The sequence below is a fragment of the Gekko japonicus genome, unplaced genomic scaffold, assembly GCF_001447785.1.
Source record: "Gekko japonicus isolate JY-2015 unplaced genomic scaffold, Gekko_japonicus_V1.1 scaffold48, whole genome shotgun sequence".
NCBI lineage: Eukaryota > Metazoa > Chordata > Lepidosauria > Squamata > Gekkonidae > Gekko > Gekko japonicus.
Window position 1 is genome coordinate 572587 of NW_015174273.1, and position 23803 is coordinate 596389.

Here is a 23803-nt window from a genome sequence, read left to right on the forward strand (position 1 = left end):
TCTCCATTAAAAGCATCAGTAGTAGTGAAACTATTAACACCTTTCTACTTATTTCTTTTATTAGGGAATGCTGCCCTGAATGGAAGGTCAGATGTCTTGTTATTTTTTACTGCATATTTTTTTTGTAACCTTGGGCTGAATTCTATGCCTGAGAACAGAATTCAGCATAAGAGGCTGGAAGAAATAGGATTCTCCCCACCTCTAAGCCACACAAAGTGAGTGGCTGCATTGAGGAGGGAAGACAAATGTAAAAACTCCCTCTTTCCTCTTCTGCCAGTAGACTTGACAGGTAGTTGCTGGGGATAGAGCAGGAGAGAAATCAGTTTTCTCCAGTCCCTTATGCTGGCACAGCATCGAATTCAGCCCAAGGTTGTTGGGGAAGGGGGAAGTGCAGTGGAAGTATTGAGAGTGAGGCATTTGACTTTCCATGTAGGACAGAAGTAGAAAATGTTACAGAAATAGTGGGAAGTTTCAATTACAGATTTACTTCCCAGTGGGGACACAAAATGGGTGCATACTGCTCTCTTCTCCATTTTATTTTCACAGAAACCTTGCATGGTAGGATAGGTTCAGAGTATGTGACTGCCCCAAGGTACCCAGCAAGTTTCTGTGGTCGTTATGTTTTGGTTTCATGACCATTGTTGTCTTAGGGCTGGATGAAGTTTAGGATCCTCCAAGATGGATTATATCAAGCAGTATCCTTCTTCCGACCTGGACTTCATCTGTTACATTTATATCCCATATTTCTTCCTTCATAAAACTCAAGGCGGGTTGGGGTTCCCAAGAGGTCTCCCATCTAACCACTGACCAGACCTAGGCCTCCTTAGATGAAGAGGAAAGTGTCTGTGTGCTCTTTAGCCACACCCTGGCATTTGCCTCATAAAAGATTCAGTGAGTCCAAAATAACCAGTGCTTTCTGACAAGAATAGCACTTTTTATTGCACCAGTTGAGGCAGTAGGGGATTAAAATGCATTAAAAGTGTGGGTATATGTTTAAATACCTAACTTTTCAACACAGTGCAGTTGGACTTTAGATCAGTTACTGTGCATTAGTTTGTATACTTCTGGGCCTGGATTTAAAGAGCTGTCTGGGAAGTGGTGGCATCCAGTAGAGTACAAAGAGCTGCTTTCTGAGGAATAGAGAGAGAAATGTGCTGTGTATGCACAGAAGTACTTGTATGTGCCAGTTGGTGTCTGACTCCCAGCTTTGGTCATGCAAAAGTTTTATCTTGACTCATGGTATACTTCTGTTCTTGATTTGTCCTTTATTATTAAACTATAAATGTTTGATGGTATAGAGATTCAAAGTACACATTTAGGATTTTGAAAATTTGATGTACCGAATTACCAATAGAATGAGCAGAATTAGGGGAAATTGCATTCTTTGCATATGTCATTTAACCATTGGAAGGTACCAATAGTTAATGGTTAGCTATTCAGTAATTAGTTTTGTGTTGATTTTTAAGATACTGGACTAATATCCAGTAATTTGGATTTTAAAAACCATGTATTTGTATAAGTTAAAGTATACTGAATTCTGTGGCATTGTGTCCTAAACTTTATGCAGATTACATGCATACTAGTAATGTATTGACCTAGTTTTCATTTGTAATCTAACACCAGATAACTTTTAATTTTGTTTGCTTCTGTTCAGACAGGAGATTTGGCCTCTGTACAGTTAGCAGGAACTCCAAATAGATGGGAAGTGCTGTCTGCTACGCCTACCACCATCAAAGATGAAGCTGGCAATATAGTACAAATTCCAGGGGCTGCCACAGTGACGTCAAGTGGGCAATACGTTCTTCCCCTTCAGAGTCTGCAGAACCAACAGATATTTTCTGTTGCACCTGGGTCGGATTCATCTAATGGTACTGTCTCTGATGTCCAGTATCAAGTAATACCCCAGATTCAGACAGCTGATGGTCAGCAGGTTCAGCTTGGTTTTGCAGCCTCTTCTGACAATGGCAGCGTAAATCAAGAAACTGGTCAAATTCAAATCATTCCTGGCTCCAATCAAACCATAATTGCCTCTGGAACATCTTCTAGTAATATTCAGAATATTTTATCACAGACTGGCCAAGTCCAGGGCGTTACAATTGGAGGTTCTTCTTTTCCAGGGCAAGCACAGGTAGTCGCTAATGTCCCTCTTGGCTTGCCAGGAAATATTGCTTTTGTGCCCATCAATAGTGTTGATCTAGATTCTCTCGGGCTGAGTGGTTCTCAGACCATGACTGCAGGCATTAATGCCGACGGACACCTGATAAGTACTGCACAGGCAATGGATAGTTCAGACGCTTCTGATAGGACTGCTGAACAGGTTTCTCCTGAAATGACAGAAACTGCCACTGATACAGACTTATTTGTGCCAACATCATCATCGTCACAAATGCCTGTTACTATAGACAGTAGTAGTATACTGGAACAAAATGCAAACAGCTTGCCCACCACTACTGGTCAGGTACACTGTTCTGATCTTCAGGGAAATTACATCCAAACATCTGTCTCGGATGAGGCGCAGGCTCAGAATATTCAGGTCTCCACAGCACAGCCTATTGTACAGCATATACAGCTCCAAGAGTCTCAGCAAACAACCAGTCAAGCCCAAATCGTACAAGGTATTGCGCAACAGACAATCCACAGTGTGCAAGCCAACCAAGGTATATCACAGCAGGCATTGCAGAATCTTCAACTTCAGTTGAATCCTGGAACTTTTTTAATCCAGGCACAAACAGTGACCCCATCCGGCCAGATAACTTGGCAAACGTTTCAAGTGCAAGGAGTCCAGAACTTACAGAATTTGCAGCTACAGAATGCTCCTGGCCAGCAGATAACGTTGACACCTGTGCAGACACTCACTCTGGGTCAAGTTGCAGCAGGTGGGGCTTTGACATCGACTCCTGTTAGTCTAAGTACTGCTCAGTTGCCAAATCTACAGACAGTTACAATAAATTCCATAGACTCTGGTGGCATTCAGCTACACCCAGGAGAAAACGCGGACAGTCCTGCAGGTATTTATATTATCATAATTGTTTGTAAAAGAATGGCTTCTCTGCTGCTTTCAAGATACTTATATTTACTGATAGTTAATTATATTTTAAGCTGCTTTCTGTTCAAAGCAAGATACTTATATTCAAGAGTGGCAATTGATAAAATCAAGTATTTGCTTTCATTAATGTATATTTGTGCTACTTTTGCTTATATTAGTCATTTCTGTCTGATGTCTGAAATTCATATTTTCTGAGTTACAAAGTGTTTCTTCCAAGTTTAGGTTCTTAGAGCCTAGACATTAGGTTTTGAAACTCCTTCTCCATCACTTAACGTTAATGAAGTTGGTTTTTTAACAGGTTTAGAGCAAAACCAAGAGACTTGATGGTACAATGTATTTTCTTCATTTAGCTTGCAGCTGCTCTGAGATATAAAGGCCAGGATCAAAGAATCTGTAAGCTAGCCCTTTGACTTAAGGAGGCTTTAGACTTGTTTTAATGCTATATGTTAATCTGCTCAGAAACCTAGCATGTGGTTGAGTGTCAAAAGTCTGTGAACAGTAGATCCCCTTTGCCATATCAAAAGAAAGAAAGTGAAACGTGCAAACCTCCCATATGGGCTCGGGTGCTGCTTTACATTGTGTCTCTTCTCATTTTGTTTAATGTGTGTGTGTGTATTTGTGTGTGTCTGTATGTGTGCACCTGAAAGTCATGGCGGCCTCTGGTGACTGACCCCTCCTGGGGGCCTGGAGGATATTCAGAGAGGCGACTGAATAAAGCCTGCCCCTGCCTCCCGTCTCTGGTATGTCAAGGAGGTCTCCCATCCAAGTACTTGCCAGAGTCAACCTTGCTTAGCTTCCAAGATCTGACAAGATTGAGCTTGCCTGGGCTATCAAGGTCAGGGCTCTCTTCTCTGTTTTTAAAAGCAGAATGTGTACAACATGGTAGCTTCACACAAATCAGTAATGTATGTGGAACATAAACTGAAAAAACGCCCACATATCTGCATCTGTTTTTAGCTATTCAGTATCTACTTACCTGGGATGTCTTTCATTTAATGCAGTTCTAGCTGAAAAGTTGAGCATCAAACACAGTCTGTTCTACAAGAAGTACAAATTGTTGGTGCTTGTTGAACAGTAAAATTTGAGATCTTTTTGAGAGCCAGCAATTCTCATGCAAATCAAGATTCCACATTAGCCAAGTGCTGAAGTATAAATTAGGAAAGATTCACACTTGTAAAATAGCTGCATTGATGCCCTTCTTGACTCATACATTGGAGGAACTGTGTGATGTTGGGCGCTGCACAGACAGCACTCATTTTCCCGTGATGATATTTTGTGCAAAGATTCATGCAGTGAACTGATCCTAATGTAAGTTAGATGGCAAAGAAGTGTTCCTTTAGGACAGGTTTTAAAGAATGTGAATGCCAAAACTTGTTTCAGAAGCAGAACATGTATGTAAAGTTTGAATAGTACATCAGCATGTGCAATACAAATTCTAGCATAAACTTCCTGAGCATGTAAAATACTGTGGATTCTGGTCTAGAATAAGTATGAGTGAAGGTTAACAGGTTGCTTCTCTAAAAGATGCATCAAAATACACTTCACATGACTTAGATTGTGAGGAGCATATTTACACTTGTATAATTGAGTTTCAGTTTTCACTCCAGGAGATGAGGAATAATAAAATAGGGAATATACTACTGCTGCCGGTGCAATTCCAAACTGGTGATCAGCGCAGGTCTGGTCTACAAATGCAGCAGTATGTATGGTGCCACTTCATACTCCAGATAGAGAATCCCTTCCCTATGTGAAAAATTCCTTAAAATAGAAAACTCTAATAGTGCAGCAGGCAAAGGGCTATTTCTGTCTTTCCCTTTGCAGGGACTATAATACATAGGGTAGTTTTCAGAAACAGAATTTTCCACCCGAAGTATGAAATGGTACGTTCCATTCTACAACATTATTTTGCTGCTTGGTAGATCCTTCTTGATTTTGACTAATTAGCGAGCAAAAGCAGTTCTCACTACTTTGAAGGCTTATGCTTTCTCATGTTGCAGAGCTCAAGGGATCCTTATTCTACATTTGTCTGTGTGATAAGCTAGCTTTTGAAAACATGGCTCCAAAAATGCCAGTAATTCATTCCATGCTCTCAAATCCCCCAAGTAAAGAAAGCATCCTATTTCTGCAATCCTTTTTGCACTAAATCCATTTGCTCCACAGTTCAGGCAGGAAAAAGATGTGCAAGTTGGGTTTATTTTAATAGATACAGTCTTAGAACTTCATTTTTTAAGTCCAGAAGCATAGTAGACTTGTAGAGACGTAGTAGGCATAGTAGAGTTACTCCTGTTCTTTAAAAATATATCAAGCTTCAACTGATTTTTAAAAATGCACAATCAAAAATCAGGGGTTAGGTTGTTAACTAGATTAACTAGGAAATGGCTCTGTGGACAGAACAATCTAACCTTTTATTTTACTTTTTAAACATTTCACTGATTCAGTTTCATCTTTGTTGTTTTTCTGTTTAAAAAGGAAGGGTGAATTTCATTTTACCCATTTGAACAAAAAAGAATTACTGGGGCTGAATGAATAAATATTGTAAGAATGTTTAGTACTTTTTCATAGGGAGACTCAAGTGTCACATTTCAGAGCTGTGTATGCTGAGAATGTGTTTCTTGGTTCTTTTTTATTATTTCAAGAATTTGCTAAGACCTTTTCTGCACACTGGAATTACTCCTGATTTTCTTGGGAGTTGATCCACAAGCACTGGAATTGTTTTGGGCAGGGCTCTTCCATACATCTGCTCTCTCCGTGTATCAGTGGTGTCACAGCACCCCCTTATTTTTTAAACTGGCCCTAAAATATCGATGTAGTGCTACAGTGTTATAACGATAGTTTAAGCAGGTTCTCTGAATTCCCAGCTTTCATTTTTTTAAAAGTAAGTCTCTATCACATTCCCTTACAGAGATATGCCTTTTTCCTTATAGCTCTGTGTGTGTGTGTGTGGGGAAATAGAGACTTACTTAAAAAAAAAAAAATAAAGCTGGGAATTCAGAGAACTTGCTTAAACTGTCATTACAACACTACAGCATTATCTTGATAATTTGATTTATTAAATTTCTATCCCGCCCTCCCGGCCAAGGCCGGCTCAGGGAGGCTTACAAAAAAACAACATAAAATTTACAATAGTATAGAATAAAGATTAAACAGCATCAATTAATATAAGTAACAATTCTAAAACCATAAAACATAATAAAGTGCTAGTAGTGATGATTTCACAGCGGTTACTGTTGCTTAGTTCTCTCATATCGCAGTAGAACCTTTTAAAAATATTTTGAAATCACTCTCCTTGGGAAGAGAGGGGCTGGTTTAATGATGGTGACAGTTCAGTCACTGAAAAGTAGTCTGGATGCAGATGGGAGTGGGCAGGACAAAGGAAAGTGATATTACGCCCTAGGAAAAGCTGACTCAAAATTGGTCTCCAGAAAAAGGTTGGAATAAAAGTGACCTCAAAAGAGCCAGAAAAAAAACTGGGGAGGTAAACAAACACAAAATGAAGTGAAAACTAAAGGCACAAAAATGCATGCGGAAACCAAAGTAAACCAAAGCTGTATGGGGCCAGAACCCACGGGAAAAAACCCATGCAGAAAAGCCCTTGATGATGGAGCAACTTGATTATTAGAAGAATCTCTACAAAATTAGTGTCTCTTGGCTTTAAAAAAATTAAACCTTGTATGTGTAAACTATGGACAGGATCCAAAGAATTGCCTAATTCCAAGTGCCCAGTGTATCAGCATCCTTGTAGTGCATGAACAGCCACCCCTGTTCACCCCCACATATTACATTTTTGTTTGGCTGTTCAAATGCACTCAAGCTGTTGGGTGTGCCCAAAGTAGGTCTTTGGATACTAACCAATAGCATCATTATTGGATCGAATATCCAGAGATGGGTGGAGTTCTGGATGCATGACAGCTGCACATTGAATATGTGCAGAAAACAACTGAATTACTCTCTGTAAATATACAAATTACTGAAAAGTTCAGCGTTGAGTTAATAGTGGTTGCCTCTGACCATATAACCAAGCCCTAATGATAAAGACAGTCAAGTTTTTTATTACATATCTGATGTGTTCGTGTTAAAAAACGAAAATATGTCAAGTTAACATTTAAAAGCATAGTTAAGAAGTATAGATATTCTTTATGGTGTTGTATTAACTGCATCAAAAATAGGCTGCAAAATAAAGGATGACTGTCACTTACCTGGAGCTTTTAACTGGATTTCCTCAAGGTTGGGTGTTTTTTGTTTTTGCTTTGGTAGAGAGAAGACTTGAAACTTGTGGCATTTAAAAATTTTCTGCAGATGAAACCAGTATTCCCCATATTGACTTGCAGGATTTTTTAATCTTCTTTGAGTCCATCTCACATGAAGCAATGGGAAGGAAATATGGAACTGTTGGGGGGATTGAAAAATGAGAACTATTTTAAATGGTTGTTCAGATGTTGAGAGGAACTGGCCTGCTTAATAGTGAAATTTTCATGCTAAAATCAATGTTCAACATAAACTACTCCAGTATCGAGGACTTTGTATTACCACAAGTGAGTGTCTTGCCTTCTTGTGCCAGCCATAACTCATGTGTCAGGACAGCTGCAACAAAATAGGTATCTGTGCTATAAAATGCAGAGTTCTGTAGTGAAGCAGTAGTCTGAACTGATGTGGTACCAGGAGGTACTGTACATTTTTGGAAATAAGGAATGGCTGGGCAGACAATGGCTAGAGGAGATTAGCTAAAGGAAACAGTCTTGAGCTGACGGTGGGCTTGTGAGCCGACCTATGTTGGCCATCATCATCAAAGCTCAGCCAGCTTGACATTAAGTAAAGGTAAAGGTTTCCCTTGCTCGAAAGCCAGTCGAATCCGACTCTAGGGTGCGGTGCTTATCTCCGTTTCCAAGCTGCTGTCTGAAGACGTTTCTGTGGTCGTGTGACTGGCATGACTAGACACCGAGGTGCATGGAAGGCTGTTACCTTCCCACCAAAGTGGTACCTATTTATCTACTTGCAATTTCTTGCTTTTGAACTGCTAGGTTGGCAGGAGCTGGGGCTCACTTTGTCATGCGGCACTCGGGTCTTGAACTGCTGAACTACTGACCTTCCGGTCTGCAGTTCAGCATCTCAACCACTGAGCCACCGCAGACCCAGCTTGACATTACTGGCTTGCATTTTGATGGTTGAAATTCCCATTTTTGGGAGCCAGCAAAGCTACTATGTCTTATTGGTCTATATGTTTGGCTTGTCCGTCACCTACACAGCAAAACCTAGTTCATCTTACATCCTGCCAAATCAACGGCTATCTGGTTACTGGCAAGTGTTCTCCTAATTTCACTGAGCAAAGTATGAAACCTTCCTACAGCGGAAGAGCCATTAATTTGGAGGAAAGCTCCTTAGGCTGGAGGAACTACAGCAGGATACATGCCACTGTTGATGAATGCTATGAAGGAATTGCCAAATTATTTGGCCAATTAACCTCAACAGGGTTTGTACCTTCCTGGACAAACAAGTGGTTCAGTGCTGAAATCAAATCAGCCTTGATTATTATGAGAAATGGAAGCCCCCTCATACAACAGGCATGCCCAAACTAGTGCCTTCCCCCCAAAAGCTCTAGTCTGATTATTGCTTTATATCACAGGACCAGTTGTGGTCATCCTTCCTTATTAAACAGGTACAGTTGCAGTTTCCCAGAAATTATTTCCCCAAGGGAAAAATTCTTTGAGTTTTTAAACTTTGCTCTTTCAAGTGAAAACGCTTGAGAATAATAGAGTATGGCCATCTGGCTGGTTCCAAGGCCTATTAATCTGGTTTTGGAAATTAGACTGTCTTAGAACCCTGTAATTAGAGCAAATGTGGATGACTGGGAGATTTTTAAAAAATGTTTTCTTTTAAGTTTCCATGTCAAGTGATTTAATTAATAAACCTATTTTTAATCAGTAGATTCACCTTCCCCTGATACCTTCCATGGCATTTGTGCCTTCTGTGAGGCACAGACATTACTGATAGTTGAAGGTTTGAAATAAAAAATCAGCTGCATCCAGTGAAGTGTGTTGGAGTGTACCATAAATGAAAACAAGGCAGTCTGTCAGTGGTAATGTTATGTAAAATACATAATGGCACATACATAACTTCAGAAAAAGGTTCATGCAGGTTGTTTTTTGAGTATCCCCTGTAGTCTGGTAAACAAAAAGAAAAACTAAAATAGAGCTATGCATGTAGTGCTAATGTACAAAATATCATACATAATTTAATTATACATTCAAAAGTGCTAAAATGTCATTTAAAAACCACAATCCTATGGTTCTGCGTATAAGTACCTATTCTGAATATAAAGGCAAATGTCCAATCATATAAATACAAGTCAAAAGGTACAAATTAGCCAGTCAGTTCCTTTATTGGCATAGGTTTACCTCAGTGGTAAAATTCAAACTGAGCACACTTTAAATTTAACAAAAATATACATAAAACTCATCATATACAGAATGGACCTAAAATGAAAGGGGGGTGGGGAGAGAGAAAAATAATTATCTATATGTCTGTTAAGCAACAATTTTTTAAAAAAATTAAATAATTTGAAATATATGGAACTGGGATAACTACACTGAGATTATTCACACTGAGATGTTCACCTATGGAGTAAGTGGTGATAAATATTATTGAAATGCAACACATCAAGATGTACAATATTTCATATGCCCATTGCCCATGGATCTAAAAAACATATAAAGCATATGACTAAACAACTTCAAATTAAAAAGTCTCCTAAATTTTAGAAAAAAGATACGTAGCTAACAGAAAAAAAAACCTGGATGGTGCAAACTTTACCTGCTTAGGCCCAATCTGCAATGCTCAAAAGCTCCAATGGAGTGCTCAGGTACAATTAGAAAAGAATCAGCACTGTGGTGGTCCACCCCCCTGAATATATGGAAAAGGTAGGGGGTGGGGAAAATGTGATGCAACAGAAGAGAGAGGAAAAGTGATGACACAGAGGTAATCCGCAGCACCTGGAAGAGGAAAATTGCATCAGCCTACCTGCACTCTTCAGTCCAAAAAGCAGCCAAGTCTATCAGACACACAGCCAATCAATTTCTTCATTCAAACCTCTTTGCACCAGAGCACCATGAAGATCCAGAAGGGATTCCCTTTTGTTCAAAAGTTAGATTTGTTGTGTCGAGTGCACTTGCAGCTTTTCTATGACCCAGAACTTCGGGTCCTTATCTGTATGTCCCAAGGACCAGAAGTGCTTCATAAGCAGAGCCGTCGATCTTTGCTGTCTGATGCAGCTTCTGTGTTCAGATGTTTTCACTTTAACTGGCTGTGTTGGCATACCTATATACAACAAATTACATGGGCACTGTATACAATAAGGAATCCCTCTAGAGTTACAGTTAACAGAAGATCTAATATGGTAACTTCTGGTCATTGACAAAGTTCCCTCTAAGCTGTGGAGTCCTGTGGGCAAAAATTCTACTTTGTGAGCTACTGGCATGAAAGTTGTGAGCGAGCGATTTGGCTACTGCATAAATTAGTTTTCTCTGGAGCCATCCTTCCTGAGCGAAGACAAAAACTGTGAGCTAGCTCACACTAACTCAGCTTAGAGGGAACTCTGGTCATTGAAGAATTTTGGAATACATTGGTTTTAAGGCAAAGGCCACAAACAGAACAATTGCCACATGGAAAGTAACTTTGGACTGTGCCCAACCCCTGCCAGGGTATCGTCTAAAGTATCTTCTTTAAGTGTACTCCTGACCACCATATCTTTAAGATTTTTAGCCCTCTCGAAAGTAGGTTTTGATTTACATCCAGTGATGTTAGACAAAAGGTACCAGTTTTTCAGTTATATTCCTCACACTGGTATAAGTGCCATCATAAATCAATGGAATGATTATCCTGTCTGTGTTGTTATTGCAAATCTTAGGTGTCAGTAAGAATTCCCTTGATGTGTTCTTAGCTGTATAAAAGGCTTGTTTGAGAAATTTGGAAGACTATCCTCTATCCTTTAATTGTTCCATTAGGACTTTGGTTTGTCTATAAAAATCTGTATCATGGCTGCAATTTCTTCTAATCCTTAACATCTGAGAAAAAGGTAAATTTCTCTTCAGGTGATAAGGATGGAAACTTATCATCTGCTAAAAAAGAGTTAGCATCCATGGGTTTTCTGAAAACATCAGTATGTAATTCAGTACCTTCCTTTTTAATCAAAACATTTAAAAGTTAATCCTAGACCTCATAGAGCATTTCAAATTTAATACTGAGATGTATAGTATTAATATACTGCCCAAAGTGGATAAGGAGCCCCTCTGAACCTTTCCAAATGTTGGAAATATCATCCAAATACATTTTATATAGGATGATGCTGTCCCTATAGATATTGTTATCCCTCTGGAAGATGAAAGTGTTTTCTAATCTGTCCATGAACAAGTTTGCTAATTCTGGGGCAAATTTACACCCCATGGCTGTAACTCAGATTTGCCAGAAAAATTGTCCTTGAAATTGGAAAAACGTCATCAAACATAACTCAGCCAAGTGGCATAAAACGATGTTGGGTGTATGTGTGAAAAAGCATTACCTCTTATCCAAAACATCCTGCAAGAGGTCCAGAGCCTCATCTTGTGGAATGTTTGTATCTAAAGAAACAACATCCATAGTGACAAAGATACCTTCCTGCAATACCTCCTAAACATAGTTAATATGATTTAGAAAATCCATTGTTTCTCTCAAGATGTAGTGCAGGGGACAAATGGTTTTAAGAAGGAATCTAGACACATTGCCAGAGGTTCCAAAATCGAGCCATAGCCTGAGACTATAGGTATACCAGGAGTTGGGAAAGCACCTTTATGGATTTTAGGCAGGAGATAGAACTCTGGCACTCTACCTTCAGTTGGCACTCTACCCTCAGTATCCAATAAGAAGTCCTATGTAAATTTATTAATACAGCTCTCCTCTAAAATATTTCGTCTAAATACTCCTCTAAAATAGTGTTTCCTTTAAAATATTATGTTTTTCTTAATTATAGAGGAAGGGTTCTCTGTGATCCTTTTGTAGTGATTGGTGCTGTCCAGCTGTCTGAATGCCTCTGTAATATAATCATCTCTGTCCCATGTCACTATGGCACCCCCCTTATCTGCTGGTTTAAAAATAACTTCACTGTGAGTGCCGCATAGGGGTGTGCATTTGGCCTATACTGAGCAAACAGGCCCCCCCCCAAAAAAAATACTTTATTGGTATTTTTCAGATTTTTTTTTAGCTGGATAGGGAGCCCAGTATTTATTCGGCTATCCAAAAATGGCTACCAAGACAAATCCCAGAATACTTAGGATTTTTTGGGACGGGTACATAGCTGAAGGTTAACGGGTGTTTAAAGAGGCTGCAGTCCCTTTAAACACCTTCTGGGTGAACTAGCTGCTTCGAGTTCATTCACGGCTTGCAAGAGGCATTTAAAAGGGCCGTGATCTCTTTAAGTGTCTTTTCCCCCTCTTCAGTTAGAAACAATGGAGGATGGGGGCGGCTCTGTTGGGCAATCCAGGATTGGTCAGGGCAGCATGGAGCTTTCACCTTCCATTGCCTTACCTGATCCTCTTGTGTTTTTTTCCCTCGGGTCCATTGGACCTGAAAAATTCAGGAATCCCGAATATTTTCCAAGTACCATACCAGTAGTGGGATTCAGGAATATCAGGAAATACTGATATTTTCCAGGTTCAGTATACCCAAACCTGAAAAATACTGGAATTTCTTTGCACACTGTAGTGCAGAGCCTTTTTAATGTACTCTGTTCCAGTCTCTTTACGTTATGCCAGAGGGACAACCTTGAACGTTCAAGTTCTTTAATTTCTTCCTCTACAAGCTTCTGTAAGACCAGTACTCTAGGATTTTTTGTGGTGGGGTTAAAAGTAGATTTGTGTGTAAATGTATTATTAAAAGAGGCATCATCCGCTGCATTTCTGTCCTTGAAAAAAATCAGCATGTCCACTCTTTCTAAACATATGCTGTATTTAAGAAATTAGTCTAAAAAGATCATGATGAGGTGTGGGGGCAAAAGGAAAACCTTTCCTCAATAGTTCTGTTTCAGATAAGATAATATTTGAAAGACTGACTACTTGTGGGTTCTTAAGACTTCTTAAAATTTTCTGTTTGTGTCCATCCCATTCTGGGCTCCCCCAATCTCTGCCTCTTGCCAGGTTTCCCTAAAAGACTACTAGTGGTCCAAAGATTAGAAAAATGTTTCAGACATTTTCAGTGGATGAAGAAGTAAATGAATCATCTGAAGTTCTTCCCTCTATTGTAGTGCTTCTACTGTTATCTGGACTAATATCAATTGTAGTGTCAGAAGACACTGATTTCCTGCCAGGAATACTGTGTTTATATGAGGACCAATCATATACCTTATTTTCTTCATAATCCTTAAGATCTCTTTGAAACTTTTAAAATTTTTGTTCCTTCAGTTGAAAAAAAGTTTTTCTATTTCATTATCCAACACGGTGATTTTTCCCCATGAACCTAGTCTCCCCCATAATTCCCTGGATCTTATCCTTGAGCTGTTGAGTTATAGATCTCCAAACAAGGTGCCCCTGGGAAAATGCTTTTCAGGGAGATATCAGGAGCAGGTTCTGGAGTGTATAGAACAGACCCTGTGCAGATGGATGTGTCCCTGGTTGGGTCCATTCTCTCTCCACTGCTTAGATGAATACAGGGCCAACCCTCTCCACCCTGGCCTGGAGCCACCCACATAGTAGGTGACTGTAGTGGAGGGCAGGGCCAACCCTCCTGCTGGCTGGGGCTTGGGAGCCACCCACATGGTTGTGGGTGGCTGCATCTCCCTGGGCCCACCCTCCCACCATGGTCAAGGTGAATACTGGGCAGGGCCAACCCTCCCGCCCTGCCTGGGAGCCACCTGGACAGTGGGTGGCTGCATCTCCCTGGGTCCACCGCGGTGAACCCTCCCGCCCTGCCCGCGGGAGCCACTCACACAGCGTGTGGCTGTGTCTCTCCAGGCCCACCCTCCCACTGTGGTCAACGTGACAGCAAGGCATGGCCGAACTCTGGAACAAATCTGACAAGGCAGGCTGGGTGCAGGGAGGCAGACTGACACACAGAGATCACCCCCCAAGGAGAAGCGGGTCAGTAGGGGGGTTTCAAATGGAGATCAGCAAAGTCAGTGGGCAGTAAAGACAAACACAGATCATCCCAAAACAAAAAGCAGCCCAGTGTGTGTGTGTGGGTATAATGGCAAAGAACTAAATTGAACCCCCCCCCCCCAAGCAGCCTGAAAAAATATCCAAAGAGCAGTTTCTCATTTTCCTGCAACCCAAAGTGTGTGTGTGGGGTGTGTGTGGTAAAATGAAAAGAAACAGGAAGGGAAGCCATCAAGGAAGCAGACAGCACACAGGAAAATTCCACTAAACAAAAATGCTTGCTATATGAAAGAGGAATTCAATCCCAATTTTTCTACCCTTTGCAGCAAACAAGCAAAAAACAAATAGCATCACAGAGAAACCCAGCACAAAGCAAAGCCCCCTTGCCTCTGACTGCGTAAGCTAGCTAAGCAATTCCCCCCAGCAGCAAAGCTTTTTTGCATCCAAAACCACGACGACAACAAAGGGAATGCACACTCGTCCTACACTTACATAGATCTGAGTCCCATTGCGGTAAATGGGAACTCCCATTATTGGTAGGCAGCAATGTCTGTCAAACTTTGGAGGGTTCCTATTTGTGTTTCCATGGCTGGAAAACACCACCCTCACTGTTGTCTAGCATTTTCATGCCAGAGTTTCTGGGTGGGTTTCATTTTTTGAGCTGCCCCAACCCACACCCAAAAGCTTGGAGATTTCTTTGAAGAACATGTACGTGCTGAATGAATATTACCTCCCGAGCCCCGATCTAGTCAGAATTCGGCACGAGTTTTGGTTCATCACGTGGGTCATGCCCATCTCTAATTAGTACTACATGCGTAGCTATATTTTAGGGTTTGGGGGTTTTTTTTGTCTTAACCTTTTTGGTTACCTTTCATATGCAGGATTGTGTTTTTCTCCCTTTTTTGGTCGCACTTATCCCCAGCAGTCCCCCAAGACATCAGGACAGATGAGAGATACTACTGTAGCATGCAGTGGCTGCCATGTCTATGACCTTGTGATACCTGTCTTAGTTGTATGAAATCATATGCTTCCATCATCCATCTTAAATATACCACTGTGGCAGGCATGATTCAAATATAGAAAGATCAATACAAAGTGAGGAGAAAATGGTGGAGGGGGAGCCTATAAAATATTTTATTCTACAATGAACTTGCCAGTGATGTGGACATTCTGGAAACAATAAATTGGAAAGTTTTCCACAACATTTCCCAGAAACTTCTCCCATGTGTGTAAACACAGCATGATCTGATTGAACATGTTTGTTTTGACTTCCGTTTAATAAACACATTTTAAAAGTACCCCATGTTAATTTTATGTCCATAGTAAAAATACTCAAACTTAAGGGGGGGAGAGATCATGTGTGGTTTTAAATGTTCAAATAAATCCAGAGCTTTATGTGGGAATTATTTTAATTGGGAAAGGCAATATAGCACATACTTCCCTTACATTGTTTAAATTTGGGGGGGGGACCCCAAGGGCCCTGAGAACTGTTGATATGATAATTAGAGCATCCTGAAAGAACTGGATGCTACGTAGTGGATGTAACTGCCCGGTTACCGGTTTCAGCAGAATTTAACTCTCGTCCGCTAAGGTTACTGGAGGACCTCAGTCTCACTATCACCTGCATTACTGGTTAGTCACATATTACACTGCTGACTAATATCCATTTCACCATCTGAGGAGACATAAGAATTTTAGTTTTAGTTTTGATTTGACCTGTACAGTTGATCTTAAAAAATTTGTCTTATGCATTTATTTCATTTATACCCTGCCTTTCTCCCCAGTGGAGACCCAAGGCAGCTTCTCCTCTCCTCCATTCTGTCCTCACAATTACCCTGTGGGGTCGTTTAGGCTGAGAGTGTGTGACTGGCTCAAGGTCACCCAGAGAGCTTCCATGACACAAGTAGGAATTCAAACCCAGGTCACCCAGATACTAGTCAGATACTCTTAACAACTACACCACACTGGCTATTTATGGGTGCATTCTGCCCCCCACACCTGGTTTACAAATCAATAAAACATACATACACACAATTTCTAAGGATAGTCACGTGAAAAAACATTAATTACGGCTTTGAAACTCACTGCCAAGCATTCCTAATATTGTATTGGGAATGACATCCATTCATTGTTAATTTTATGAAATGATGGATCTTTTTGGAAATTGAAATTTCCACTCCATGTCTCTGGAATCTACAAACGAGCAAAATTATCCAAATAAATACCTGACAGTTGTATATTCTCTCTAACTTATTACTTCTACTGTCTGTCTTGGATTCTTGAACTAGTGTGGTGCACTGGTTAGTGTGTTGGACCAGGACCTAGGGGACCCAGGTTCAAATCCCCACTTGTCCTGAAGCTCACAGGGTAACCTTGGGCCAGTCATATGTTCTTAGCCTAACTTGCCTCACAAGAGAAAGGGGAGAGGCGAATGATGAATGCCATAAAACGTGATTAATAGTGTAACCCTGGACAGATTTACAGCCTCAGGCTGTTGACTTCAGTGGACCTAGAAAGGTGTAACTCTGTTTGGAACTGCACTATAAATTGCCCATCTATTTGAAATTACCTTGACGGAGCACGCGCTGGCTCTAAAGGGTGCACAAAGTAGCTATCCATTTGTGGAATGGCCTGCTTGAGGAGGAGAAAAGCTCCCACTCCTGGCCTTCTGCAAACTATGTAGAATTTAACTATCCAGGAGGGCTCTTCTGCACAGGTAATAAAGCTACCCAGCACAAAATGGCTTCACAAACCTACTTCGATAAACAATCAGGACTTGTGTGGTCTTTTCTGCTGTGTACAGCATATTGTAAACAGGATGCTATTACAATTTCCGTATAGCTTAACATGTCATATGAATACCTAGGCTATATGCTCCTGTTCTTTGCTCCAGCTTGGTGTAGTGGTTAAGTGTGCAGACTCTGATCTGGGAGAACCGGGTTTGATTCCCCACTCCTCCACTTGCAGCTGCTGGATGACCTTGGGCAAGCCACAGTTCTCTCAGAGCTGTTCTCTCAAGAGCAGTCCTTGAATGAGCTCTCTCAGCCCCACCTACTTCACAGGGGGTCTGTTGTGGGGAGGGGAAGGGAAAGGAGTTTGTAAGCTGCTCTGAGACTTCCAGTGAAGGGCGGGGTATAAATCCAATATCATCTTCTTCTTCTTTCTGGTGGTTTCCAGTCTTCTAATATCCTAATGCATTAATTATTGAATATCCCATCTGCCTTGAGTCCATGTGAGAAAGGTGGACTATAAATAAATAACATAAACAAATTAGGAGCAAAAACGAATGTATGATTCTTGTAAATTTTAAGTAAGTGTATTCTTGGTTTGCAGCAGCTGCTTAAGCAAGCAACATTGAAGGGAAATATATCTGAGGTTGGTAAATACAGTATGCAATTATTGTGGTGAAGCTCATTTTGCCTGTCTGATTTATTTATTTTTTTATTAAATTGTTTATATCCCTCTTGCTGTGGCTTTTAAAAAAATGTAAAGCAAGAGTGTCACAATGAGATCTTTAAATCTTCTGTACTTCATTGGTTCTCTCAGGGATGGGGCAAGATCAGGCATCAAGTCATGTATTAATTGAACTTGCTAACGGGCATACAGAAAGTTCCATCATCAGGAGAGAAGCGGCTTCTCCTCCCTTGGCCTAAGTCAGCTTCATATGGGAGGGAGATCACTTCCATATTCTCCTCTTCAGCTGCAGATTCCAGGGTAATGGAAGAGCTGAACCTCAGCACCTTTATGAGCCCGGATGCAGAGCTTTAACCTAATTCTGAAGCTGCGGCAACATTAAATGCATGCCATACATTTAAGGCACATTGTAGGAAGTCATGGTGCCTCGCTTAGCATTCTTTACTTACGTGCATCAGAGTTGCTAGCTTTCTATAGTGCAGCTGCCAGTGCAATCCTATGCAGTTATTCCAGTCTGAGTCCACTGAAATCAATGGGCTTTTGTCAGCTTAGTCTAAGTAGTGGTGGTGGTTTGTGTCTGGGTCTTTGCACAGCCCTTCCATCCTGGAACATAGAATTTATTGCTGCTGTTGATGCACACGTACCACTTCATACTCTGTATGTATTTCATGAGCTCTGTAGTTCGTATTTTGTTGCATATATAAGTTAATTGAAACACACACAACCGTTTTTGTATCCATTACTACATAATTTTATTTGATTTTTTGTTATAAGGTCCCCTGTTGACCTGTTTAGGCAGCCATGATCTTACTTTCAGTTGTATTCATGTCCCTTAGTTCTTGCAAACACACAGGCCTGGATTTAGCGATGCTTAAGTGGAGCCATAAACTAATTTAGCACAGTTTGACCTTCACATGTCCTGGTACAACACCTAGCCCTTTCCTCCGTATATGTTACAGCACCTAGAAATTGGTTACAAGAGATATTGTGCAGGTGAAATTGCAAGTGCAGATGCAATAAGTGTGACTTAGTGCAAGTGGCTACTCTGGCCATCTTCTTGAATTTCTGCTTGTGCAAGAGCTCAAGTGTGAATGGAAATTCTGTGTTAGCTCCAATTCCCAGATTGTAATTTACAAGGAATTTAATAAACATGCATAATAACTTTTAACTTTCTTGAGTTCCTCTTTTTAAACAAAGGCATTTGCTTATATGGGCATCTGCTTATTTAAATCAGAGTTCTTGTGAAAATTTTATACTGAAAAGATTCCAGCAATCTTTGGTAGTAGATCAAAGATGCCATTTGTTCCCATTGTTCTATTTATTTTTTCTAGCCAGCAAAACAATTGCTTATCTTAACGGTGACAACTTTATGTTAAACTTTCTTGCATTGGTATTTGAAACCTCAGCAGCTAGGAGCACCTTTTAAATCCAGAATTGATACCAGCACTGGCAGTTGCTGAGAGCGCGTGATGTTTCAGCTGGAGCACAATGCTATATGTATGTCAAAGGTGAAAGATCCCTAAGGCTTGGCTTCTCTCTGTTGAGTAGGCCAGTTTCTGATGGATTTTTATTTCCCTCAGATATTAGGATTAAAGAAGAGGAGCCTGATCCGGAAGAGTGGCAGCTTGGTGGTGATTCGACACTGAATACCAACGACCTGACACATTTGCGAGTGCAGGTGGTAGACGAAGAAGGGGACCAACCGCTTCAAGAAGGGAAAAGATTGCGAAGAGTCGCATGTACCTGTCCTAATTGTAAAGAAGGTGGCGGAAGGTGTGTATTTTGACATTCTGTGTTGTAGATGTGCTTGGAATCAATGAGGCAAAAGTGAGGGGGTCTCTTTAATTACCACACCTGTACCTGTGGGAGTTCTGGTACTTCAAGTGAAAACAGGTAGGTAGCTGACTGGGGGATTAGGGGCTTCGTTGGGGTTCTTTTGTTTATAGGGCTGCTCCTGAGCCAGTTGATCCATGTAGATGTGCTTCAATGCATTTCTTTCCATCTCAGCAAAGTACATTACTTGCTTAAACTGTCTGGCAATACTGTGATCAGCAACTTTGTTTTAATGTGCATTTTAACAGGGGCACTAATTTGGGAAAAAAGAAACAGCACATCTGTCACATACCAGGTTGCGGGAAAGTGTACGGAAAGACGTCTCACCTGAGAGCTCACCTCCGCTGGCATTCTGGAGAGCGTCCATTTATTTGCACTTGGATGTTCTGTGGCAAAAGGTTCACCCGCAGTGATGAACTACAGCGGCACAGGAGAACGCATACAGGTTATCCATGTTTGTTTATGGTTGTATGTGTGTGGAGGGGTATCGGTGATGGGAGAACAACATGTTCAGCTGAAAACCTTCCTGGTAGTTAAAATCATCTCCAGAGGGCCCTGCTCTATGCGCTCTCATATGTGCCCGTCGGAGTTGAGGTAGGCATCTACCAGAGAGGTGGCATTGTCTGGTATGCCTTGTTTGTGGAACTCCCTCTGTGCGCAAATTCATGTGGTGCACTTAAATTGCTGAATTTCAAGCTCTGGCTGAAAACTCTAATTATTTATGCGGGCTTTTCCTAGTGGTGATTTTGTGGGAGTTGTGTGTTTTTTTCCCTTCCCTAGAATGAGTTTTCATTATTTTGCTCTTGGGTCTTGTATATTCAAAAATTGTTGTAAACCACCAGGGGCTTGGTAGGGGGAGTGTGAATATTTTAAATACATAGTGTTTTCTGATTGATGTTAATTTAGGAATGTTTTGGAGGGAAATTTAGCCTTCAATTTCTTCTTTTGTAGCCCTACACTGAAATGGCATGCAGTTCTACACTCAAAAATCTGTTTATCCCAAAGATAGCTTTGTTTTGCTTGTGTCATGTTTGACAGCTGTTGCATGTACTGATGTGAAAGACTCCTTTGCTTTTTGTTTTCAACAGGGGAGAAGAAGTTTGTCTGCCCAGAATGTTCAAAACGCTTCATGAGAAGTGACCACCTTGCCAAACACATTAAAACGCATCAAAATAAAAAGGCTATCCATGCCAGCAGTACAGTGCTGGCATCGGTAGAAGCAACACCGGAGGATACTTTGATTACTGCAGGTGGAACAACACTTATCCTTGCTAATATTCAACAAGGTTCTGTTTCAGGGATAGGAACTGTCAATACATCTGGCACCAGCAATCAAGATATTCTTACTAACGCTGACATACCTTTACAGCTTGTTACTGTTTCTGGAAATGAGACAATGGAATAAATATTACACAAGATACCTATTAATTGTGGTTATTTTTATACAGTAGTGAGAAGAATATTGTTCCTAAGTTCTTAGATATCTTTTTATTGATGTGCAAAAATTTTTTGGATTGACAGTAACTTGGTTGTACACGACACTGAAATGCCTTACTTTGTATGATATTCCATAGTATATTAAAATGGTAAAATTGCATGGTTTTGTAGGTACTTTTGGAATCTAGAAGAGATTAAATTTTACCAACTTGTATAAAAAAAATTTAACGATGGAAATGGTAGTCTAATCAAATGCATCAATCCTTTGTGGTTTAGTGTAAAAATGAGAACATGTTGGTATTTATCTATTGTAAGATAAAAAGTTGATTGGTGAAAAGAAATCATGTTATGATAAAAGAAATTTTGTAATTTTCTTGATGACTGGAATTTTTATTATGCATAACTGACAAATCAAGTTTCCAAGCAAATGTTACATAGTGTAGGCTTTACTTAGCTCATCAAGTTGTCATTTTGAAGCTAATTATTTTAATTGGGTTAACTATGTACAATATTTTAAGCATTACTCTTGTAAGATTTTGAACATTACATTTTAACATGGAACTCTAGGGATAGTCACCTTTTAAATCCTGTTGAAAAGCCATGTTTAAGGTTTAATTTTGCCAAAATAATGTCTTGTTAATATACTTTCAGTAACCAATTTGGGCAATATAACCAATGTTTAAAAATACTCAGAAGCTTAGAAAAATAGGTTGCAACATTTTGGGTGGTAAAACAAATATTAAGAAAGATCCCTTTTCTTGAATATTGGAGGACCAAAAACCAAGGTGGTATTCATTTCAGCAGTGGTTTTATCTGATCTTGTCTCCAAAAATATCTTGTCTTGTCAGGGCCTTAAAAGCCATCATGTAAATTACCAGTAAATACATATGCAAATGATGGAAAACCAGTTCTATAGGGACAGTACTTCAAACCACATTAATATTAGTCATAGAGAAGTAATAATTTTGCAAGGCTTTCTTCTGTTAATTTTTTGGTTAGTTGATCTGCGTTTAAATGTTCACATCTTTCCTTTATGCTTTTCCCCTTAAATTGTATGTATCCAGTACATTTAACTGATAAACATATATGTTTTTTATTAAGCTGAATTCTTTTTTTTATTTTTTAATTACTGTTTATATTTTCAATTATAGAAAAATGTACAAACTTAATTTGCATAGCCGGTCTGTAAGTGCTCTACCATTTTACAAAAAAAATACAATAATTACAGCAGTTCACCTATTTACAAACATTTGGAAATCTGTTCATTTGTTCTTAAAACCACCTCAGATTTAAAGGCTACCTTATTGTACGTTTAAAGTGTATTATAACAGTGTGGTAGTTAATAAAACACTATTTTTCCCCCTTTTGACTTGCGGTTTCTGGTCTCCTTGGCTTTTGCTTTAAGAGTGACAATTGACTTAACATGCTTTTTTGGCACTTCTGAAGTAGTAGGGGTAAAGCATTTTGCAACACGGCCTCCCTTCATTTTAAACCAATAGGTCAGAACAGGTCTCTCTTCACCCTTGATTCAAATAACTAACCAACATTGTCAGCTAAATACTAAACACAACCCAGTGTATTCTGAGAGTCTGTTGTATATGTTCTGCTCTGTGTATATGTTCTGCTAGCTACTTACATAAAATAGTCTCTGAAATGGATACTTTCCATGGTCACAGCTGCCATGGATAGAATGCTTTGCCTGTGAGTATTTTAGGGTACAATGGGCTTTTCTTCAAATGCCCTTTCAGATGCCTAGTAGTCACTGTGAGCGATTGCACAGGAGAATATGGGACCATCATGCGGGCTTGTGGTCTGTAGATAGGTAGGAGGCATTATGTGGAGGTACTTGCTAATACGGGTGGAGCTTGAGCACAACTCTTACTAGGTTGCAAATCCACTAGCAGCTGTGCATGCTTCCATAAGTAGTGATACAGGGACGGATGGATGTCTTTACTGTCTCACGACTGAGCTATTTAATTCCAGGTTTCTCCTCTCCCATTTCTCACTATTGTTATTATCGTTGATTCAGGATCCTTTTGTACCCCTTCTGTTCACTGGAAATCCTAGTCCTATATGAGCAGCTGCATTGTGTAGTAATTGAAATTTCTGTAATGTCTGTGGCAGCCCTATGTAAAGCATGTTACCGTAGTCTAGGCTTGAGGTTACAGTAGCATGGATCAACAAAGCCAGATCAGCTTTTCCAACTCTTCACATAATCTACAAGCAATAATTATCCCAACCAGCTTCCCATAGTTTAAATGTACTGACTTATTTATAATCCATTTCTGCTTAATTCTCACTGTGACTGCTCATATTTCATACATCCTGCAGGCCACAGAAATTAATGTAAGATCTGTCTGATAGCTAGCTAGTTTTGTCATCATAGAGCAAGGGCTGAAAAATATGTACAGTCAACTTCTAACGAAGTCTTAGAAACTAAGGAGCTTTGAAAGGGTTTTCATTGGTTGAGCTTTAGGAGCTGTGTTGTCAGATGTTGTCTCAGTAATTGTGTGCTTCCTGAAAGGCCTTGTTATAAGGTGGGCTTTGACATTTAGATGTTGGTACTTGTCTGCTTGCATGTCCCTGGTGTACCTATCTGATAGAACCACTGTGGTGGTTTGAGTTGGGAAAATGCTGTAAAGAAAGGGTAAAATATTCCACAGCAGCTCAAACAGTGGCAGTTCCCAGTGATTGTATTCTGGCATTTTATTTTAAAAATTTGGGAGATTCAATCACAAATCTCCTTGTTTGGCTGTAAAGAATTTTTTTTCAGGATGCGAAGCTTTCCTGGGGACTTTTGGGCTGAGAATACACATTCTAGCTCTGTGTAGAAAGTGTGGGATTGGTTGGGTTGGTTTTACTTTTGAGTATGGGATTTCTTTTCACTTGGAGCTGTCCATCTATGAGGCATTGCTGAAATCACCCATAGGGCTGAAGGAGAGTTTTCAGCCTACAGCCT

General features: G+C 40.1%; 1 protein-coding gene across 1 annotated transcript in view; it reads left to right on the forward strand.

Annotated features, from left to right (window-relative positions):
* SP3 (Sp3 transcription factor) overlaps window positions 1–20952 on the forward strand; it is a 32810-nt gene extending 11858 nt beyond the window's left edge. The window contains exons 2-5 of the mRNA XM_015423730.1: window positions 1655–3008; window positions 19155–19347; window positions 19656–19852; window positions 20496–20952. Coding sequence (XP_015279216.1) covers window positions 1655–3008; window positions 19155–19347; window positions 19656–19852; window positions 20496–20812 — 2061 coding nt within the window. The 3' untranslated portion in view covers window positions 20813–20952. The remainder of the gene's footprint in view (window positions 1–1654; window positions 3009–19154; window positions 19348–19655; window positions 19853–20495) is intronic.
* The last annotated feature ends 2851 nt before the right edge of the window (window positions 20953–23803 follow it).